Here is a 24,606-nt window from a genome sequence, read left to right on the forward strand (position 1 = left end):
TGCATTTATAGTGAATTATTAAAAGTTTTTTTTAATAGTTTGATTTTAAATTTTGATTTAAATTTTTTAAACTAGATTAATATTTTTTATAAACAAGTGCATTTTTCCCGTTTATAATAATATTGTCGTTGCACCAACAGTATCTGTAAAGAGCATTAAAAAAATAATATTTGAAGCACTAACATTGTGGTTATACATTACAATAATAATAATAAAAACTCTTGGTTTTTAACCACTTATTATAAGTGGTTAAAAACAAAGTTGTTTTAATTTTTTTTTTTTTTTAATTATTCAGAAGATTGATAAAATAAAGTACGTTTAATGATGGATTAAAAAATAAATAAATCATTGATAGATAGCAAAAAGTAAAATCATGTAATTTTACTTTGAAATAATATTTAAGCATATTTTGTTGAAACAAAAGTTCACTTAACAAATATTGCTGGTACTATGACAATACATTACAAATATTTGAATTGAGAACATGAGAATTGTGCACTCGAGAATTTGTTCATTTTAAATTTGGAATGCCATGGCATGCAATGCGTAAAGAAACATTGCCAATTTAGCTGAATAATTATATATAATAAATAATTTAAAGAAATTGATGCTTCATGCGAGGAATGAGTAATTATTCATAGCATGATGTAAAAATAAAAAAAAAACATAGGAAAGGCATGTTTTGTAGTTGCAAATTATAATTTCTCAATTCCAATTTGAGAACATATAGATTTTTCTTTTTTTTATTTGTCTGGTAAATACTGGACAAAAATTATAATGCAGAAGTTGTTTCATGATTTGCATCTTTAATTTTTTTTATTTGTTAGATTTGTTTTACAAAATACTTTTTAATTCGTTACAATGTTAATCTCTAACATTTTCTACTTCCCAACATGCAAATAAAGTCTAGATTAAAAACATAAATGTTTCCTTAAAAAAAAAACTATTTGATAAAGTGAGACAGAATATGTAAACTGTTATATATGTGTCTAATTAAAAACAGAAATTGTTTTAAGAGAAAAAAGATTTAAACGTTAGATTGAAAGGACAGTGAATGTACATATTAATAGCTAGAATGTGACAGAATTATGACACTCGAAGCTAGACTGAAGTGCAAAAGAGATTTATAATTCTCCACCATTAAGCCTGATCGAGCCATGGGACAAAACAATATTGTATTGTCAACGTGTAAACCGGGCTTTGGGCGTGGAAACGAAATTTAGTTGTGGCAGAAGAAGTATGAAAGCTAAGCGAATTATATCTCAGCTGGACTAAAACCAGATAACGATTATGAGAAAAATATTAAGAGAAAGTTACTTTAGCTGGCTTGGTGAAAGTGTGTTTGTGTGAAAGTGAGTTAGTATGGGAAATATCAAAAAGCCATTACAAAAGAGGCTATTCGAGAATTTGTATGATCAGATGGTAAAAACAGAATAAACTGGAGCTGTATGCCGGAAGTTTGAGTCGTAATTCCTTTTTCTTGTATTGATTTTCTAAAATAAAGAGTTCCAAGATCAAAATAAGTTTCAAATTTTTTTAGGGTAATATGAATAGTGGCATGTGTGCTTATCCAATGCCCGATATTTAGTTGTTATTAATATTTTAGTCAGCCCCTGGTTATGTGTATTTCTGCTGCATGATATAGTGAAGCTGCTGCCAAACCGGCCGAGCAGGAAGTTCCAGGCACCGAGCATGCTGGAGGATCCATCTCTGGAGCTGAAGGCTTCCAAGCTCGAGAGGCTCGAGAGGTTCAGAGCCATCGAGTCAGCTCCCATAGACAACGCAGCCGAGGCTGAGCGGCTTGCCGAGAGGAAGAAGAAGAGGCAGGAGGAGGCCAAGATGGTCGAAGAAAGGTTAGAAATACGATACATCACAATCATTTATGTAAAACTGAATAATGTAATAAAATTTACATTAAATTTTGAGCTCCGACTAATGACGATCCTCAAAATACTATGAAAATACATGCATAAAGAGATATTTATTTATTTAAAATAAATTATATTATATTATGTACTGTATATAAAATATTTACAATACATTGGAAAAGTCAAATAGTATGCTGACTGAAATGAAAAACAGCTTTTTTTAAATCAAAGACATCAAGATTGTACGACATACATTTTATTTTAAACATATTTGAATGATTTCTCCACATAACTGCAATTACTCATGGATTTTTACTCCATTTCAGGGCTTTGGCTGAGGAGTTGGCCAAGAAGAAAGAACTGGCCAAGAAAGACGAGGCACTCCGCGCTGCGGAACTAGCGAGACAAGAAGAATTAGCCGCACAAGCTGCTGCTGAAAGAGCTGCTGAACTTGAGAGGAAAGCAGAATTACAAAGACAGGTTGCTAATTCATATTGAAACTAAGTACATATGAACCGAGACAGCCACGAACGACAGACTACATTTATTTATCTTTGAAAGTCCACTCATGCGGCAAATATAAAGATTAGAAAAAAACCAATGGTGAAAGCAGCACAAATTAGAAAAAAATTCAGTGATCAGGCATGAATGGTTTTCAATACAATGTTTTTTTTATTTTTAATAAAAGGAAATTTTTGTGTTTTTATAATTTACACAATATTTCAATTTTGGGGGCCATTTTATACGAGTTGTAAATAACTTACTATTAGAAAATGAGAATCAAGTTGGGGTAGAGTGGGGTTCGAATCTCAGACCTTTGATACGTGAGTCCGCGACACTAGCCACAGGAACATAACTCGATTTATTAATATTATAATAAAATTTATTGATTTCTTAAGAGGAAATAATGCAGTCTGATTGCTTCAATGGAATCTTATCTTACACACTTCTATTAACAAAGTTTTTCAACTCCTCTAGTTAGTAGCAATAAATATGCATTAATATTCCTCTTCCTTTTACAGCTGGTTAAAACTGTTACATTTGCATGAAAATGTGTTCACAGTCAATTACTATTCGTGTGAATATGTAAAAAAATAAATAAAAGGTTTTACGGGTTTATTTAAAAAAAGGTCATATTCGATCTATACAAACACCAAACACATGTCCATAAAAGTTATTTCCGATGAAAAACTATGCTAATGTTGTGGAAACATACAATCGTAATTAAGATTGCGCTACGATATGAAACTGTTAATCTTATTTTGTAATTAATTATTGTTTACTTTGCAAAATTGATAATGCAGTGAAATTAAATGCATTGTAGAAATATGGATAATATACTATTGTATTTAATATTTTGTTGTTTGACCAGAAATTATTTCATTGCTTTTAGGCTGATGAAGAACAACGAGCTATTGAAGAAGCTGCCAGACTAGTCGAAGAAGAAAGAATGGCCGAAGAAGCTCGCATCGCCGAGCAAGCTAGATCAGCTGAGGAAGCTAAATTGGCGGAAGAAGCGAGAATAGCTGAAGAAGCCCGATTGGCCGAAGAAGCTTTGCTGGCTGAGGAAGCCAAGCTGGCTGAGGAGGCTAGGTTAGCGGAGGAAGAGAGGTTAGCGGAGGAAGCCAGATTAGCTGAGGAAGATAGGCAGAAAGAGTTGGCGAGATTAGAAGAGATTGAGAGGCAGGCTGCAGAAGAAAAAGAAGTGGATTTAGCGAGACAGGTACTTGAATAACTCAAATATACACTTTTAAAGTACAGTGAAATTCTTCTTACCGGTACGCTGATTACAGATCTTTATCATTTTGTTACATGAAGGCAAGATGATTTGTCTAGGGCTTCAGGTGCCAGTCCAAGGATCAACACTATTAAAATAAATTTTAAAAATTATGCCGACTTTGTCCTTAATCAAAGGAGCATATATTATAAATAAAACACTTAGTATTTTTACACAACCATATCACATCACCTTTCGTGTATTCAGAATGAGAATCATCAGATGTAAATAAAAACTAGTATACAGTTTATAATATTTACACCATAGATTTATTATACCTTATATTCAGTTTATATCTACAGCTCATGATGGGGAATACCTGAAACTTGTGTTCCTACTTATATTAAACTCATGCGTGGTGTAAAAATACAGTGTTTTACTTGCAGTATATTCAAAATGTTATTTCGCAAAGTAAATCCTGAAACAATAAATATAAACAAAAGAATCTCATGCTAACCGCAACAAAACAAGACGGATAGTAATTAATGTCAAGGGAGGTCAAATAACTTATAAACTCACATTATATCATATTTTACAGTGACTTTCATTACAGGCTGCAGAATTGGCTGAAATTGCCAGACAGGAATCTGAGCTGGCCGCATTAGCCAAACAGGAGGCTGAACTCGCCGAGTTGGAGAGGCAAGAGGCCGAACTTGCCGCCCAAGAGGCCGAGGCTCCGGCCGAGGAACCCGCAGAGGAGGAACCTCAAGTAGAGGAACCAGAGACCCCCGAAATCCAAGAAGATGAACCCGCTGCAGAAGTCGAGGAAGCCAGTGAATCTCACGATGTGGCAGAAGCCGAAGTTACCGAAGACGAAGAGGAATAAACCGTGTTCGTCGTCTAAGTTATTGTGTACATACTATATTATTTATTATTGTTGATTTTTAGATGTTTATCTATCGCATGAATGTGCGATCACATTTAATTTAGTTCATGCATTTATCGTTTTATTTAAGTATATTCAATGTGTTCAAAACCACTCAAAACAACCCTAGTTACATAGTGGCGGAAAGAAAAACTAAATCTAATAACACGTAATTCAAACAAGGAAAAGGCGTCGAATTCAGTTAGTGAATGTAATTACATATACCCAAATTAATAGAACTAAATGATGGCATATACTTTTTAGTTTTGTTTGTCTTATTTCTTGAGATATACTCTCAAGAGAATGAAAGAATAATGAACATATCAAAATATTAAAAAATGGCTTCATGCAACACAGTTTTCTTTCTCACGGAGAAATACACGTGTTGATGATTTTTGTTAATGTTATTTAATAAAAGACATTTTTAATTTGTGTAATATTTAGCGAATCAGTAATAACTTATTTATGAATGAATCTATGTATTGTTGAATTCTTATTTATCTCTTGTATATCTGTACTTTTTTACTGTCCATTTAGTTAACAAGTCTTCCAATCTAATGTAAAAAAAAAAAACTATTAACTCTGAAATATTGATGTTATGAGTTTAACTTGAAAATGTCAAACTGTAATTTTTCTTCTGATTTTAAACCTTTAAGTTACGATTTCCCAAAACATTAAAATTCTTACTAATAACGAAGGATACAAATTTTTAAATACATATTTGGGAAAAAAAAACTTTGTTTTTATTTAGAACTAATATAGCAAAAACCTTTATAATTATGAATATTATTTTCAAACCCTTTCAGCTATTCCAGCAGATTTCTGTTTGTAAAGGAGATACCACATGTTTAGTATCTATCAGAATTTGCATGGAGAAAGAAACCGAGAGATGCATATAAGTTATTCTTTCAGAATAAAACACTATTATACACCATTTAATAAAATACGGTATCAAACTTCTCAAAATAGCTATTGAAAAATGTTGAGGAACATTATTAAAAAAAAAAACTTCTTCTTTGTCTTCTTGTTGATCTGACGATCTGTTCTGCTTAGACTACTCAGCCTCCCGCGGTGAGGCCCAACTATCCCTCCATCGCTTAGAGGGTCTTCCAGGTGGGCGCCATCTGAAAGGCATTATTTTGGCTGCTATGGACACCAGTCTATCCCTGTTAATTCTATTTGTGGTCTCTCCAGAATCTGCTCCAGTGCACATACCTTTGATTTTGCACGTTTCCCGTACAAAGTCATTTCTGACCCGGTCGCGCAGTGTTTCCGGTAATCGATCCGAGGACCCTCATCTCTGATGTTCTTAGCAGGTTCTTTGTTCTCGTGATGTCGCTCATGTTTCTACGGAACATGTCAAGATGAGTCTCACACATATCTTATATATATTCTAACTTTGCTCTCAATTCGCATGCTTGTATTTTTCCATATTACCTCTTAGACATACTGACTGAATACATTATGGCTGAATACATCGATTCCTAAATATCTGAAGCTTGCGACTTGTTTTATCGATTCATTGTCAATAACCAGTTTACACCTTTTAAGTTGTCTTGCTATGACTAAACTTTTTTATTTAGAAACTCAAATAGACATATTGGACCTTTGTGATACAAGATGGAATTTGTATAATATGTGTTGTAAGTAATTGTCTGATCATGTTATTGCCGCATCATCTATAAATATACTAGATTGATGACTTAGTTACCCATTTTGTAACCCAGTCCCGAGCCGGCTTCTTCTGTTATGATTTTTTTTCATTATGAGGTTAAAAAGAAAGGGACTCAAGCTATCTCCCTACCTAATACCACTGCTTGCTGCTATTTTCTTAGACAATTCATTATAAGCTTTGGCTTTTGCCTTACAGTTGGCATACAGATCTTGGAGTCTTAGCTAATGTATCGGATATCTCTCACAAGATCTTTTAGCAACACCCTATCAAAGTCCTTAGTGAGATCATCAAAACATGAACATATATGCTTCTTTGTTATATTCAATTGATTTCTCCTTTAGTAGTCTTAGATTGAAGGTTGCATCAGTAGTGGATCGATTTCGCCTAAAACCCTGTTGGTCTTCTCCGTTATTAAACTTTTGTTTCAGTGTCGTTTTAGTAACACTTGTGCACAGATTAAGCACTGTACATGATAAGGATATATCTCGGTAGTTTGCAGGGTTTTCCCTTTCGCCTTTCTTGAAAATTGGTGCTGCGATGCTTATTCTTCACTCTTATGGTATGGTGTAGTCGGATAAAATTTAATTGAATAATTTATGTATTTCCTTTCCAATTCCTGGCCAGAATACTTGATTGAATAAAATACTGATAAAACAAAAGATAACAATGTACACATTTTTTTTATTTGAAAATTAAGTGCTCTATTATAATATGTGAGAAGGTACTTTTATAAAAAAGAACTACCCTGCCAAAATGTTTGTAGTTTTTTTAGAATTTGAAATAAATCTTAATATTCCACAAAAACAAATCTACAGGCAGACAAAAGTTTTACAACAGCTGTAAGCAAATAAGTAAAGTTTGTATAGTATTCTAAATATATTATGAGCAACAATCAGGTAAAATCTGCTTAGGGCAGGTATTATGGGAGACGCTATCTTCAATCTATCTGTCCGCAATAATTACGCAGACTAATATTGACAGAACGGAGCTGTGTAAGGAAACACGGTCAGGGGATTAGTACAATCACATGACAGAAAGCACATGTCTTCTTTAGAGACAATATTTATACTAGTATCTTCCTCAAACAATGAGGCATTTTCACAAGTCGGGAATAACGTTAAAAATATAATATGATATACAGTAGAACTCCGTTTATCCAAACTACGGTCATCCGGTTCGTTTTCAGGAAATAAAAAATAAAGATTTTATAATAACAAAAAAGCTGCTCTGGCACCGTGAGTTTTAATGCGATTCTAATTCGCTGTATTATTTCAAAAGTGAGTAAATTTTGTGTTTTCTTTCAAAACGTTGCCTTAATTTAATGGTTAATCCAATAATCCGGATATCTGCAGATCCGGATAACGTCTGGCACTCATTAATCCAGACAATTGGAGTTTTACTGTATTTAGAGCGGATTTTTACTATTCGAATGATATATTATAACTATCAATGTATTCAAAACCAGTTTTCATTTATAATTTTATAACAAATATGACACGAAAACGTCATATGTGCTGATTATCCCGTAGGTCGCAAAATGTCTCGTTTTCGGAAATTGCTAAATATGCGTAATTTAAATCCCCTATAGAAAATTTATCCGGCATCGCATGAAAAAAATAATACTGTTACCATCATTGTTTTTTTGGTTATTTAAAAACTATAATAATAAAACAATTAGAAAAAAAACCCTAGTGCCTTTTAGTTTTAAGAGCACTCAAGATGTAGATCATCAACCTAACCTTAAATCTTGTGTTCTAGATTTTATTTTCAGTTTTTAATTAGTAATTTTACAACTGCATCTCTATTTGAAAACTTATTGTTCTAGCTCCATAGGGCTTTTGCCCAGTGTTGAGTCGAAACATAATAATAGACTAAAGAAACTAAACATGAGTATAAGAATTCATACACAAATCTGGAAACAATCACAATTATTGATTGTTACGACGAATAGAAATGTTCTAATCTTACAAAATTAACAACAAAATAAAATAAAAAGCCATTTATTTTTTTTTTAATGTGTTCAGAACAAGGTATTGATCAAATTCAAAATATTTAACGATCCTGTGTTTTGTCAAATTGACCAAAGTAGATATTTTTATTTATACATTGGAAAGTCAAAATTCAACCACATTAATTCCCTCGGGGAAAATAGCAACGTACTACATATATATATTCACAATAGAGAATGCAACAGTTTTAAAATTTAAATATATGTATTTACATATATTGCATAAGTGTACATAAATATTATGCTAATGACCTACTGTTGCAATGTTTAAAATTGGATATTTAATTACGTGGTTCCCTCCCAACAACAAAAAGTGATTTTTAGTACTCACCTATATAATAAAACACACTAATTATATTGGGTTAGAATATATTTTAATCGGAAATACAATAACATAACAATTTTATAAATCAGTACAAATTATTTCTTATTTGGATCGAATTAAGTTTTTGATCAGATAATTAAAATTTACAATAAGGAAACCATATTATAATTATGTATATGTAATGCAACCAATTGCAAATATTTCTATAAGTCTTTTGATATATTAACTAAAAACATACTGTTAGAAGGTATTCAATATTATATTACTATGAAAATATAAAAAATATATTATGTATGTACTTACAATTTATATTGTGTTAGTGTAAATAATTTCATTAAATTCTAATGTATGTAAGATAAAAATATTGTTTGCAACGATTCCTATTTTAAGAATTAAAAAAATAATTTATACAAGTACATAATAGACAATAATTCGGATAACATAACCATGGGAATTAGAATGACTGAATTTGATTAGGTAATGGGTTAAAAATGTTATAATTAAGTTAATGACGAAATATATAGTTATATTTTATCCCAAATATTTCTTTTAGCACTGGAAAAATATTAAATATGGCACTTTTATTTCAATGAAAAAAATGGCAATGTCGAAATAATCACCGAGTGTCGAATTTCACATTTGAAAACATCGTTATCTATTTGATATGTACAAACATAGAAAAATAATTTATTACATTTATAAGCTGAACAAATATATTGTTTTTGCCCTCTACGGCTCCCGAATAAGGAAGATAAATTAATGCAAATGACATTCAAACAGATGAACATTAAAGAAAAAAATGCTTCTCAATCATATTGATAGATGTTGAATAAACAATGACTCAATATCGTAAGATTACTAAAATACATGCAGTTCGTATTCTAGAGTGATAACACCAGCTAATGACATCAACAATACCCAGGAAAAGGAATAGCATAACTGTATTTGTTGACTCTTCGTTCGCGGTGTGTTATGAAATGAGAACTCACCCCGTTTGCTGTAACAGATAAAGCCGTGTTATTTCTTATAACACATAGTGAAAATTCTAGTTTTCAGAATTCGCGCAGTACGAGCATTCTGTTTATATAATGACGCAGTCCGCTTTGAACAAAGGAAAAAAGATTAGTGCCGAGTTGCCAACATAAATTAGATAACATTAATACTTAGCCGCTTTTTTAGCGACATTCAACAACTTACAATCGGTCTCGGTATAATTATAGAAACAATGTATTTACAAAATACTTACTTCCATCTTTGAGCACACACAACATCACAGAAACATGACAAATATAGAAACAGTAAGATAAATTTTTACAACACTAGATTTTACAATATACACTCAATTTATACTCGGGCGACACGCAATCGCGTTCCATAAGCTTCTTATTGTCGTATTTATGAAAGATGTCTTTTCATTTCAGTCTTAATGGCAGAGATAAAGTCGCAAGGCACTGGCACTGGAGATACGTTTACCTTTCGTCGTACCCACTGTGGAACTATACCGGAGACTTGTCTCCGGACTGCTGATGTTGGAGAGTCTTGAGTTGGGCCGTGGTGGATGAAAGCTTACCGCTCAACTTCTCGTTATGCTCCCTGAGGTGACGAATGAGATCCGCCTGAAATATTAAATAATTTTAAATGTTCCATTCCCGATATAAAAAAATATTAAAAAGAAATAATAATACATATATCTTTTTAATTGCCGCATTTATAAACATTGGTAAATAATAATACAACACACAGGTGTTAGCATTTATATTACTTTGTGATTACTTAGTTGTGAATAAAACAAATGCAATACATATTGGGCAACATTGTAAAGTTTTCATTATCATTAACACCCACATTTATGTACTTAACGCAAATTATATTGACAGATTATAACACATGTCGTAAAATAGTATCAGCTTAAGTAAAGAACTCGCACAAATGAGACGTATTTAGCTACATTATAAATAATTCCCCTGACAAACTTGAAAAACACAAAAGTTAACTTTTGTATTTTTGAAAATATTATTTGAAGTTGGACTCATTATTAATTAATATGAAACAGTTCTAAAAGATTTGGGAAAAACACAATTTTATTTCACAATTACATATTTAAAAAAAAAAATTTTAGGGTGGGTTTGAGTTATAATGAGGAAGTTCAGTGCTACGTCAAATTGGATATAAAAATGTTTTCTAAGTGCAGTAAAAATTAGAGCATTAAATTGAACGGCGAAGTTTCTTGAAAATCGATAAAAAAAAAGAAAAAGATTTTAATAAAAACGAACTACTTTGAACGTCACTAGTTCTTCTAAATCAACCAATGATAGCATTGTGGTAGATTTCTGGTTTACGGGAAACCAATTCACCAATCAGCAGAACTCAACGAAGAGAACTTGTGATGTCACACGTGGAGTAATTTCAAAATTTCAAAACTTAAAAAAAATGATAGCGCTGGTAATACCGATACGTAAAAATATTTTTTAAAAAACTTAGGCTTAGTTTGACAAGTCTCTCTCTCTAATACTCAAGAATTTTATCATAATATGATGAAAATAAAAAAACATTAAACCAATTTATATCCGGCAGTTTGACTACTAGACTACATATTGAACTCAGAATCCAATCTGAACATTTAAAGCTGACCCCAGATAAATTTTCTTCTGTTGTGTCAAAAAAAATCTACTTTGTATGTACATAACAATAAATTATTTTGGCGGCATTTTTTCTTGTTTTTTTTTCAAATCTAACTTATATTATAAATCTATTTCGATAATTAATTTAGCAATGACAAGTAAGGGTTTAAATGAAATTGCAACAGCAGAACAAATAAATGTTTGCGTTTAATTTATAAATAGAAAATGACTAAATCCACTAAGTGGACATAAATATAATCTTTCTCTGTCGAAAATGTAAGCATTATTTAAGTTGAGTGACACTCAATACACCTAATAAGTAAAAAATACGATAGTTAGGTAAAAGAGGTCATGTTTACATAGATAAAATGTAGTCACGAAATGTGAAAAAAAATACAATTTTGTATAGAAAAGATAAAAGAGTGTCGATTGTATCAGGGAGAAGGCAGAATGACTATTTCAGATAAGACACGTAAAGTTTATCTACAACAGCGGTTTCTGATCTTTTTTTAACCGGGGACCATTTTAATTTCTTTGTTGTTAACAGGGACCAGAAGGTTCAAGAAAAATAAACTTTAATAAAAACTTTGAACATATTCTTTAAACTTAAAAGAAATGTGCATTAACAGTACTATTATAATAAAAAACACAAAATTTTTAGTAGAACATTAAATTAGGTTTATATCAATGTGATTTTTGAGCTTGCATCTTCTGTACAAGTTCGGTAATCCCGAGGCTAATATTATTGGTTAAATCTACGTGCATATTTATTTAATATAATACAAATACATATGTAGTTTACAAAAAAATGTTTATACATTATACAATACATTATACATACATTTTACAATTTATACAATAGGTACATTTAACAACATTTCCTTTTTATTAATGGATGTAGCCACTCCGTTGGGCCCCTGGCACGTTCCGGAGTGTCAGTGTATTATTTATTTTATACATAATAATACATACTTTTACATCAATTATCAAGTCATATCAAAATATCATAGACGTAAAATTTAAAAATATTAAAAAGAAAAAAATTTAAAACAAACCTACATGAAAGGACTTTCATGAAATTAAAATTATATTCTGATGTACGAAACATATTCCTGAGCTTCCTGTCTAGTCCTTTTAGTAATCCATTTATGGACTAGAGTTTTGAAAACATTGTTTTTCATTTTGCTTACCGATATATCAATACTTAAAAAGTTGTATGGCTTAGGGGCTAGAAAATTATAGTGTATATCATCACTTACTTTCAACCAATTACTGGAACTATTTTTAATTACCAGTAAATCAGAAAACCTTAGTTCGCATAAATAAGTTGTGGAGAAAAGCGTAAGATTGCGCAAGGCGATTTCTTGAATTCCAGTGTATGAAATTGCTTTTTGCAAAGCTGCTCAAGAGAATAAGGTTCAAATGCGTCCTTACAGTTCCTATCATTTTGGAATTCAATGAGCTTTTTCTGGATTTCTTCTGCAACTTCTCCAGCATTAATGCTAAAAGGGATGCGAATCAGTTTTTGGCCAACCTTCGCTTCTGTTTTGTTATATTCTGGGAAACAATGATCGAATTTATCAGCCAACATTTGCAGATGACTCTTGATGATTTATTGTATGTTGGCCTTAACAGTGTCATACTTTGTACAATACACCGCTCGCATAACAAGGGATTAATAACAATGTTTTGAGTTTGTTCAAAATATTTGTAGACTTGGACTGGATTCAGCCCCCCAGAGAGCTGTTAATATTAACATATTACAACAGAGATGAAGAACATTTTAAAGAAGGTAATATAGAAGTCTAGGCATCTACAGGGCTTATGAACTGTCATTGGCTGGTTTATTTATTTATATTTATTTATTTAGTATTTCACAGTTTTAAAATGTACAGAGTTTATTTGTTTCAGGTCCCGACTAGCTAGGAAATTCCTGTGTTTAGGAAGGACCTTATTTTTTTCATGTGTTTTTTTATTTATTTTTAATTTCATTAAATGATGCTTAATAAATTCAAAGAATAATAATAACATTAGAAAAAAGAATATAAATATAAATTAGAAAACATGCAAGTAATAATAATAAAAATTGAATCATAAAAATAAATTAGAAAATATGCCATTAATAGTAAATAAATGAGACACAATTATTATAAATTATAAAACATACCGATAATAATCAAAATTGAAGCTTAAATACAAATTTGAAAATATATCGTTAGTAATGAAAAATTGAAGAACAAAAATAAATTACAGAATATACCATTTATAATTTTTTTTAAAATATGATACGTGTAAAATACTAGTATTAAAAAAAGTGTAAGTTTTGTAAAAAAGTTTAAGTGGTCACTTTACATGCCGGCCTTGTGGCGTAATGGCCAGTGTGTTTGCCTACCATGCGAGGTCTCGGGTTTGATTCCCGACATGGTTGATATGAAATATTTATTTAAAAGAGTGTTTTTGCGCTAGAATATTTCATGGTCCCTGGACCGGTATCTGAAGAGTGAGACTGATTATCTTACCTTCATGTAACAAAAAAAATATCAAGATACGCTGCGATTGGTGTACCAATGCAGTGCCCTATACACCATTAGGTGGGGAAAAAGAATGATGACGATGATGAACATTCACTATTCTGCCTATATTTGAACATCTATATTCCTTAGATTCTTCCAGCCGTTGACGTTTGTTAAGTTAAAGAGCTGAAACTTCTATTGTTGAGGGTTAAATTCATATGAGTGAATTATTTCACCTGCATACTAGGAAGAATCGAAGGAATATAGATGTTCAAATATAGGCATTGACAGGTCATAAGCCCTGTGGATGCCTGGACTTCTATATTCCCTTCTCTAAAATGTTTTTCATCTCTGTTGTAATATGTTAATATTAACATCTCCCTAGGGGGTTGAATCCAGTCCTTGTCTACAAAAATTTGGACAAACTCAAAACATTGTTGATAAATCCACCTGGTCCAAGAGGAAGTATATAAATTGAAAAATATTTTCAGGTGTTGCCTAGTATGTAGGTGAAATAATTCAATCATATGAATCTCACCCGCAACAATAAAGGTTTCGGCTCTTTAACTTCACAAACGTCGACGGATGGAAGAATCGAAGGAATATATAATGGTGAGTGTTACACAGTGTGTTAAGTGGCCACTTAAACCAGCCAATAACAGGTCATAAGCCCTGCGAATGTTAAGTGATTAATAATTTGAAACAAATAAAAGTTTTTTTAATCTTTCGCGGATCATATTTTAGCTCTTGCGGACCACTGGTTGGGAACCAATGCTCTACAAAGATAACTATCATAATTTAAAACATCAAGACATGTTGATGCCTGAAACTGACTTCCTACTATTATTACAATAAAATAAATAATTTCAAATCTTGATTTCTCCACGTACAATAAATAACCTTATAAGCAAAATGTCTCTCATATCTGACTACTGAAATAAGAACAGTAGTATTTTATAGAATAATTTTAGAAGACTAGTATGTGATTGTAAATCATCAAGTATGCAGACTTATTCGTAAATACTTTTTAATAATATTATTAGCACATATCAAGTCACAGTAGCACGTAATTTTTTATTTTTAAATATGAATACCTCACTGGGCACAACCCGTGTCGAAGTATTCGTTTATGATTTAATATATACCTATGGTGTCTAAAAAATATACATAAAATATATATTCATGCTTAAATCAAGTACACTTATGCAGTGTATATTTTAGAAATAAGTTTTGCACAGTAATTTTGAACTCTGCAATAGGGAAATATCACATACTACGAATACCAATGAAAATATGTGAAATGGATTTTGAAAAATTAATTACATTTTGAAAATCAATATGGATATTGTGAGGAAACGTTTTCATACATAATTTTGAAAATCAAATTGTTAAAAAACATGTCTACAAAAACGCGAGATGTTTGGCCTTGACGTCAAGAATCGTGACGATGTTCTATTTAAATTTAAACGGTCACTAACAAAGTTCAAAATTTAATCAAACATTTTCATGGGAATTTAAAATTATTTTTTGTGTTAGCATAACACCTTAGATAAGGGAAAAAAACCCCCCCCTGCTCTAAGTTTCACTGATTGATTTGTTTATTTTTTGTTTCTAGATTCTATGACATTGTGAACAATATTCTGTGTTTATTATATTAGTTTTATATCACCCGTCGATGGGAGGAGTGCTCTCCCGAAACTATAGTTGTGTTCTTGTAAAATAATAAAATTGTGTAACACTGATAACAAAGTTTTATTTTCACAATAAAGAAAAATAAAATTTACCCGACAGTATTTCATAGACCCTTATTGATTTTAAATGAGGAATTTTTGACCAGGCGAATAAATGATATATGGATGACTGTTAATGAGATACTTTAATACTAAACCGAGCGAGCGGCGTAAATTATGTTTGCGAAAAATTAATTTCACTAGCAATAATTATGAATGACTAAAAATTCGTAAAATGAGCTACTAATAGTAGAAAACGGTTAATCTAAGAGTTTTTATCTAATAAGTATTTATCAAACCTATAAATTGTGATCACTTGCGCCTGGGGTACCTAAGAATCCAGGCCAAGGATTTCACAGTAATGCATTATTAAAAAAATATTTATTTATTTATTATTTTACAATTTTTGTAATCATTTTTTAAAACTAAAAGTAATGTTCCCTTTTTGGGGTGTCCCGTGACGAGGGAAACATTTTACATAATTTTGAAACATGCCCCAAATACATATTTATTCTATAAATAACTAAAAATAAGAACATGTTTTTTACCTATTAGCAACAATCAGGCAGGGTAATTTATTCACAAAACTTTAAAAAATCATAGCGCAGATAAAAAAAAAACATTGAACTTCCTATTTACACCCCCTGCAGCGTCACGAGTTCAAGTCGGTAAGTTTTCCTGACATTTATAAGTAGAACCCCACATCCGCTAAATGTCAAAATACGCAAAAAACATGGCTGGCCCAGAAACCGGATATCTATCACAACATAACGCTATAATTGATTAGTTATTGTAAACACGTTTTTACATGAACTTGTGACGTTTAAAAGTAGCTCATTTATATTAAAACTATTTTTTTCTATACATTTTTGAGAAATCTTGCGGGTACAATCAAGGCTCTAATTTTCACCACGTGTAAGAAATATTTTTTTTTATCCAATTTCCCATAACACTGAACTCCCTCATTCTTTTTGGCCTATTTGAAATTGTTTTGTTTTTTGCATGAATAATTCCAATAGTGTCTCACCTGTCTGGCGAGCAAGTCGGCCGTCTGCGTGAGGGTCTGGCTCAGGGGGGCTGCAGGTTGCGCGCCCCCTGCGCCCCCCGCGCGCCCCCCTCCCGCCTCCACCAGGTGGTCGCGCTGCACATCTGGCCGGTGCTGGCAGCTGTTGAAATTGGACACTTTTCCTGAAAGGCAAATTCATGTCAAGAAACATATTATAATATTAATATTATTACTACTCTGTGTCCAGGCAGATGAGGAATACAGTTCTGCTTGAGAAATAGAACCAGAACCTTGGACGAGCATTTTCGACTAGATACTCGGCTACTCTCAGGTTAAAATCATCAAAAGGAAATTGAGTGGGGAACGGTCGGCCTCGTAGTAGAATGGTTACTCTCTTATCATTGGTTGATTCATATGAACTAGTGACGTCGGTCGAAGTAGTTCGGTTTTATTAAAATATTTTTTATAATTCTTTACATACATTTTCGGGAAACTTTGTCGTACAATTTAATGCTCCAATTTTTACCACGCGCAAGAAAATATTATTTGTATCCAATTTCCCGTAGGGCTGAGGTTCCTCAATATCTCATTTTCATAAAAACAGAGAAAATAAACCTATTTTGCAGATTTTGACCAAAACCTAACCTTTTTAGTGCAACTGGCTGGCAGAAATAATTTAATAAAAGTGACAAAACAAAGTTAGTACAACTGGCCGGTTGATATCATTTAATAAAAGGTAAGAGTGTAATTATTGATCGAAGACATGTTTCAATAGCCTCTCAAATTAGTTAAACATTGACATGTGTAAATTAAGAGTCAGAAAAGCGAGCTGTCAATTTTAAAACAAAGATATCAGTAATTTTTTAAAAAATGCTCTTACTGCTTTTTAATGTCAGTACACGACACATGAGTAAATACTTTTAACAGCTTTTACATTGAAAACATTTGACAGTTGTTCCTACGGCGTTCCTTTTCCACACAAAGCGTTTATAGCACGGGAATCAAGAAAGAGACTGTCAACTTTGTAGTGTCGTCTCCGTCGCACCAGTCCGGAGTAGAATTGACGTAAGACTGAGTGAGACGGTGCTCTACAGAACAATTTAGGTTGGCATTATCTTCCTATCGGATATTGTACATTTCGGTTGTTTCCATACAAAGCTTTAAACAACTAATTTTAACAGGCGAAAACGAGTACGATTTACTTCTGTAATATGGCTCAAATTCCTACGTGCTAATGTGGCCGGTCGTGTACAGTTCAGTGTGTATACAACCAGAATCCTGGACGAGCATTTTAAACTTGACGGCTGCTTTCAAGTAAAAATCCAGAATAAGGAACTCGAGCGGAGATCAGTTCGCCTTGTTGCGTAGTGGTTGGCACGCTCGCCTACTATTCTTGAGATCCTGGGTTTGATTCCTGGCAGTGGATGTGAAATATTGATTTAAAGGTTGTTCTAACTGCAATATTTCATTGTTCCTGGAGCGCGGGACTGATCACCTTACCTTCATGTAACAGGTGATCGGAATATGCTGCATTTGGCTTACAAACGCTGTGCCCTATACACCACCGGGTGGAGAAAGGGGAATGATAATAATGATATGGATAGAAATAATTCTGTAAATAAACAGCTAACACTAAATGAAATGCGATCTGTTTCAAATAAAAGAATCATTAATTGGGCAACAAAAAATATGTTTTAACAGATACATAATATTATTATATAATTAGTAATGGAAGTAATTTACTAGTGCCTTCTGGCAAGTAAATTTTTCATAATAAACTGACAGAGTGCTTGATCTGTAATTAATTTCGGCGCTTCTCCATTTGTGTAAATAAATTAGCAATTAGTGTGCTATGTACATAATAATATTTTTCATATTCAGATAAGTTTTCAGAATAACCATACTGAGATAAAATTACGAGGTATGGTGGTGTTATTTTAATATGAAAACATCAAGGAACTGATACAGCTAATTGGAATCACATTAAAAACTTGCCGAAAGGTGTCCAAATTTATTTTGGATTTCCTGATAACAAGCCGGATATTTCGTAATCTGGATGACTGAAGTTAAAATAAAGGAGTTCTACTGAATTTGTATTTGTTACATATCTTTATTATTATTATTATAATGTATTCTTTTTTTATGTTTTTGGTTTAAAAAATTCGTAAAAGGTTCATTGAAAATTAAATGAATAAGTAAAACAGCTTACTTATATATTGGCCATGAGTAACAGCCAGCAGCAAGGTCTCCACCCAGATGAAGCAGGTGATGTAGGCGACAGGAGTGGCGATCCCTTGCTTCAGGCACTGCTCGGTGAAGTCGTCCGGGTAGAAATGCTGCGAGAGGGTCTGGATGATGAGCAGGAAGGCATTCCACAGGGACACCAGGTATATGGGGGCTCGGTGAAGGGTGTACGTCTTCTGGTAGAACTCCAAGTAACCGCGCACTCTTAGACTATGGTGCGTCTTCTTTAATATGTAATCTATGACCTGAGACAATCATGTATTTATTGAGTCGGTGTTTATTTTGTAGAACTCCATATGATAGTTTTTATATTAAAATTGAAAAATCGGACAATGAGGAACTTCAGCACTTAGGGAAATTGGATAAAAAAAATGTTTTCTTGCGCGCGGTAAAAATTAGAGCATTAAATTGTACAGCGAAGTTTCTAGAAAATGTACAAAAAATAAGAAAAAATATTTTAATAAAAATGAACAACTTTGATTGACGTCGCTGGTTCATATAAACAAATCAATGATGTGACAGCTGTGAAGGATATCCGGTTGGCTTACCGTAAATGAACCAATGGGAAGAACTAACAGAGAACAACCTCTGACATCACAAGCGGAATTATTTCAGAAATACAAAACTTTAAAAAATCATAGCGCTGTTTGTAGACAAAAAACTGGGTTTCACCCCCTAGGGAGTTATTAAGATTTACAAATTGCAACAAAATGGAGAACATTTTAAAGAAGTAAATGTGGAAGTCTGTAACAAATAAAAAAGACGCTGGCGGCCATAGTTAAAGCAACTAACTTTGTTGGACAAGTTTAAAAGGTGTTTAATGTGATTCTAATGCGCTGCATCATTTCAAAAGCAGAAAAAAAAGAACATAGAGTAATTTTTGTGTTTTCTTTTAAAACATTGCAATTAAATGGTTAAACCAATAAGGAGATATTACATACTACGAATACCGATAAAAATGTGAAATGTATTTGGAAAATTAACTGTATTTTCAAAATCTATACAGATATTATGGAGAAATGTTTTCATATATAATTTTAAAAATAAAATTGTAAAAAAACATGTTTTACAAAAACGTGACATGTTTGGCCATTATCAAGATTCATGACGATGTTCTATTTGAATTTAAAGTCACAAACAAAGCTCAAAATTTAATTGAATCGTAGCATATTAGGGGTGTGGCTAATGCAATGAACCGTTTTCGTGGGAATTAAAAAATATTTTCATGCTACTAATAAGTACGAAAAAATTGGAAAAATAAAAGCTAATATTTCCCTATTTTCCGGATTTCTGAATAACGTCTGACACTCATTAATCCGGATAGTTGAAGTTTTACTGTGACTCACGATCAGAAAATAGGAATGAAGTTGCGGTAGACTTACAATATCGCGAAAGCAATGGAACCAATCACCGATAATTCAAAATTTGTGGATTTAAGTCTCACTTATATTCTATTTCTAAAACAAAACTTAAATAATTAAAAAAATATTAGGTTTTTCCTGTGGCCCATACCTTAGGATTTATCGAAGATTTAAAAAATCTAGAAATAGGTTGGTAAATTTAAATAACCAGCTTAATCAGTTTCAAACAACTGGATTCTTGTGTACTTTATTATACCATTATGTAAGAAATATCATGAATAAATTATGATAGAGTTTATCCATAACTAAAACTAGTTTCTAACCGCGCATTTCATTACAGTACGGAAAAAAAGTTCTATCTCAAACTGTAGATCTTTGGGTGTCGGTGATATATTTTTCAATGTATTTATATTATCAATATTTTTGTCCGCCTTGTAGTTTAATGATCAGCACATTTGCTTATCGTGCTAAAGGTCTCGAGTTTGATTCTCGATTGACATTCAGTACATTATTAAAACGCGCTTCCCCTCTACTACAATTTTTCCATTTTCTAACTCATCTATTCATGACATAGATAAACGGTCCAAAATTTTTTATATTTGGGTAAATCATAAGAATGAAAATATATATATATATAGTTAAAGAAATTCCTCCACATCAGCACAATTTTCTTAAAAGCAAATCAACCGCGTCTAACTTAATTGACTTTACGAACTTTGTACTTTGTTGTATGGATAAATTTGAACAGGTGGATGTGGTCTACACTGACTTTGAAAAGGCATTCGATCGTGTGGACCACATCATCCTTCCGAGGAAAATTTTTAACCTTATAATACGAGGTGACATATAGATAACATCCTATGGATATCTATGGATAACATTTTACGTAAGCAACAGGAGCCAAGCTCGTACTCGGAGGTTTTAGATCCAACTTTATAGATATTACACTGGGAGTTCTTCAAGAGTCACACTTGGGTCCGTTGCTCTATAATGCATACCTTTATGATATATATGGAGTCGTCCATAATTCAAATTTCTTGATGTATGCTGATGATAAAAAAATATATCTGAATATCAAAGATTCTAGCGATTGCCATAATCTCCAAGACAATCTTTACCGATTAACAGATTACTATGAAAAATTTTCACAAATGTAATTGTCTCCAAATGTTTACTCGTTTCTTTTTCACGTAGCTCCAAACCTATTTTGTATCAATATTTTATAAGTAATCAAGCAATACAACGAGTCGACAGTGTTCGTGATCTTGGTGTGATTCTAGATAAAAAACTTACGTATGAAAACCACATCGAAAATATAGTGAACTGGGCTTACAGAAACTTAGGTTTTGTTATCCGCACTTGCCAAGTTTTTAATGATATTGGCAGTATCAAATTGATTTACTTCGCTTACGTCCGCAGTCTCCTTAAATATGCCTCCTCTGTGTGGTCTCCTCAGTATTCCACGCGCAAGATAAGACTTGAAAATATTCAGCAAACATTTTTGAGACATTTCAATTGGAGATCCAGATTTACGGACCTTAACTATAAAACTTCTTGTCATAAACACAATATACTTAGTCTTGAGAATCGTCGTTTGGTATTAGATATGGGGATTTTATATGACATTCTTAATGGAAGTCTTGATAGTCCTGTTCTGGTTTCCGAGTTGGCCCTTATGTACCTGGCTACCTCACCCGTCACACGAATCTATCTCTTTTCCATGTACCTACCGTTCGCACCAACTATGCACAGAACTCTCCTCTGATTCTCTTGGTGCGTAATTATAATGTAGTTTTCAATAGCATAAATATATTTAACTGCAGTAAATCCACTTTTAAAATAAGAATTAAACCACTATTATATGAAAAAAAATATGTTTCTTTAGAAAAAAAATATTTTTACACTATAAATTTAAGATGTTTCTATTCACTCATATCAAACACACACTCACCCTGTCCATAAACCCACCCTCACATATACACTCACACACATATTCACATACCTACTAAACCCACACTCCACTCACTTGCCCACGCATCCTCACACACAAAAACTCGCACACATGCACTTCTATATGTATTAATATCTAACTGAACTGGATTTTTATAATTGTATTTATGTGGAAAACTAATTTGGCTTTATTTTATGTTTTTTATAATGTGTATATTTTTTTGTATTGCTGTTGTTTTTCTGAATAAACGAAATTAAATAAGCCCTGTAAATGCGTAGACTTCCATGTTCACTTCTCAAAAATGTTCTCTATCTCTGCTGTAATATGTCACTAATGTTATTTATATACTTATTGTTTCACAATCAATTTGAATGACTACCATAAAGTAGTAAGATCAATATATAAATTAGAACCCACATTGCGGGACAGAACTAGTCATTACAAAATGTGAAACATGCCTAAGATTAGCTATTTAACAAAGTTAACATAATAAACAATAAAAAAACTAAAATAATCATAAAAAACATAACCAATTTATATAGACCAATAGAACAAATTTCATAAACAGTACACACATTTTACCTATTTGGCTTAATCCACTCATCGATCCGTGCGCAACCCACCTCCACTATCCATTTCTTGATAGCAATTTTATATTGTGAGAACTTACTAATTGTCCTTATGGATAATGGAAGTAGATTGTACGCTTAAACCGAGTAGTAGGCCAATCCTCTTTGACCGAAGGATGTATTTATTTTTTTGCAGCATATGAACATATTAAAGGCATATTATAAAATTTTCACTATAAAACAAAACATAAGGGTAAAAATAAATATTAGCGTTCTTATAATTAAGCCAAATATTTCCATTTTGGTGGCCATTTTCAATAGGATGTAAATAAATCTTTATTAGAAAATGGTAATCAAGTTGGGGTAGAGTGGGGTTTGAACCTCGGACCTCTGATCTGTGAGTCCGCAACACTACTCGCGGGATCGCAACCCAATTCGACTCTATTGAGAGATATGACTCTATTTTATCGGATGTGTGTTTTGGTGCAAAACAACACAATATTAATTAATCGTATATTAAAAGATAAGTGCTCTCTCTGATTTTCGTTATCTCATCATTGTTTACTAAACAACCCAATGCAGGAATTAACTCGAGTGACTGCTAACGCTACCTTACCTAGACGTGTATGTGATGCTGAAATAATAAATGATAATAATTGCGGCCGGACCTTTGCGATTCATTTTTCAAGAGAAAGTTTTTTTACCCTTTCTTTTCAAGATAATATAGCATGTAGGTATTACAAAAAGTGAGATAACATTTTTTTATAAAGTTTCTAACTTACCAGGGTGAAAAACCAGAATCCCGCATGTAGGTAGAGCATTATAAAATAAGAGCGACATTTATGTTCAGTGTCCGGCTCTTCTATAGCTAGAGCTATTCCAGTGATGGATATCACGGTGGAAACTACGATATGTATCGCGGAAAATGGAATAGTATTGAGAGGTTCGAAATGATGCGGTTCCATCGGGACTTGGTTCACCAAGCGCCCATCTTCGTCCGTCGACGAATTGAAAAAAGTCGCGCCCTAAAAATAAACGAATCACTTTTATTTTCAAAGCACGTAACTCTCAACAACACCGATAAACTTTGATCGCAGAATATCTGCATAAAAACGTGCCGCGACTTACCGCCTGGCTTGTGTTAAAGTTTTTGTTAATGCTGACCATTTTGTCGAATTCTGGACTATCACCGAATTACATCTGAAGCTCGATAATTCACATTCCAGGCCGGAATAACAACACACGACACCTCGCAGATACGTGATAACGAGACGAGGCGGGAACGCGAACAATTTTGGAGACTTTTTAAAACCTATTGCAAATTGCGCGTTCGCGGCGATACGCTAGCCGCAGCTGTCTCACTCGTTTTGTGTTTTGTTTGATTTGATTGTCAGTTGTTGGTGCGCAACACGTCACCCGCGAGTCAATTCAAAATAAAATGTCATATCATATTCCACTGATGTACACAGTACACGACGATAGGGTTTGCGTTGTTTTGAGTAAATTGCAAATTCACATTCTGTTAATCTATGTTAAAATTATTACCTTCTAATAAACACGCATTTAGAATTATTTTAATTAATCAAACATAAATAAATACTGTGACCAGTAAATAATTCGATTAAGATGAAGATCCAATCGATCCAATAACTAGTTACAGTTTTACATTATCTCTGGATCCAATCGATCCAATTTGAACACAATATTATAAACGACGCAAAATAAGTAGTGTTTCCGTGTTTTCGTTTTGTCGTTTTGTGTTTTGAGTGATGTAGTAATGTAGTACCCAGAGATTGTAGATTGTAAACCAATTGTCACCAACTTTTACTTTTTATTTTTAACTTCAATCCTTCAATGTTCACTGGGCGCATTTTGTAAATTAGGTAAAATATAACACATAAAGTTTTAGAAATCACCAAAAAATATAAATTTATTTACTATCTCTCTATTTGAGTAAAAAAATCTCATTACTTTTTAAATAAAACTAAAGTTTTTTTACTTGCTATTTTATCTTACTTGATTTGAATATTTCATAGACAAGAAAAAATAATGTGAAGTATTCGTTCCGAAATATCTACTAAACCGATTATTTT

At 32.3% G+C, this 24,606-nt stretch overlaps 2 protein-coding genes across 3 annotated transcripts in view; one reads left to right on the forward strand and one right to left on the reverse strand.

The window, feature by feature from the left end:
- The window catches only part of LOC148283075 (uncharacterized), a 32,899-nt gene extending 27,615 nt beyond the window's left edge, over positions 1-5,284 (forward strand). For both annotated transcript variants that reach the window (XM_088224112.1, XM_088224113.1), the window contains exons 7-10: positions 1,646-1,853; positions 2,195-2,348; positions 3,262-3,591; positions 4,199-5,284. In XM_088224112.1, the coding sequence (XP_088080238.1) occupies positions 1,646-1,853; positions 2,195-2,348; positions 3,262-3,591; positions 4,199-4,471 (965 nt within the window). In that variant the 3' untranslated portion in view covers positions 4,472-5,284. The remainder of the gene's footprint in view (positions 1-1,645; positions 1,854-2,194; positions 2,349-3,261; positions 3,592-4,198) is intronic.
- Positions 5,285-9,061: 3,777 nt separating this feature from the next.
- LOC148283076 (transmembrane protein 192) lies at positions 9,062-24,516 on the reverse strand. Its single transcript, XM_088224114.1, has 5 exons — positions 23,642-24,516; positions 23,296-23,538; positions 18,598-18,877; positions 16,410-16,570; positions 9,062-10,134 (listed from the first exon to the last, which is right to left on the reverse strand). The coding sequence occupies exons 1-5, from the start codon at positions 23,678-23,680 to the stop codon at positions 10,015-10,017; spliced, it is 843 nt and encodes a 280-aa protein (XP_088080240.1). The 5' UTR covers positions 23,681-24,516; the 3' UTR covers positions 9,062-10,014.
- Positions 24,517-24,606: the final 90 nt, after the last annotated feature.

Source organism: Micrasema longulum, unplaced genomic scaffold (assembly GCF_059751315.1).
Source record: "Micrasema longulum isolate JH-2025_06_02 unplaced genomic scaffold, ASM5975131v1 h1tg000262l, whole genome shotgun sequence".
Taxonomy (NCBI): domain Eukaryota; kingdom Metazoa; phylum Arthropoda; class Insecta; order Trichoptera; family Brachycentridae; genus Micrasema; species Micrasema longulum.

Bases quoted from the DNA above. Each gene is read 5' to 3' on its own strand.
- LOC148283076 (XM_088224114.1), bottom strand. From the start codon at position 23,680: ATGGTCAGCATTAACAAAAACTTTAACACAAGCCAGGCG. The intron at 23,539-23,641 runs GTAAGTCGCGGC...GTTTATTTTTAG, and splicing joins ACTTTAACACAAGCCAGGCG to GGCGCGACTTTTTTCAATTC. The intron at 18,878-23,295 runs GTAAGTTAGAAA...TGATTGTCTCAG, and splicing joins GATTCTGGTTTTTCACCCTG to GTCATAGATTACATATTAAA.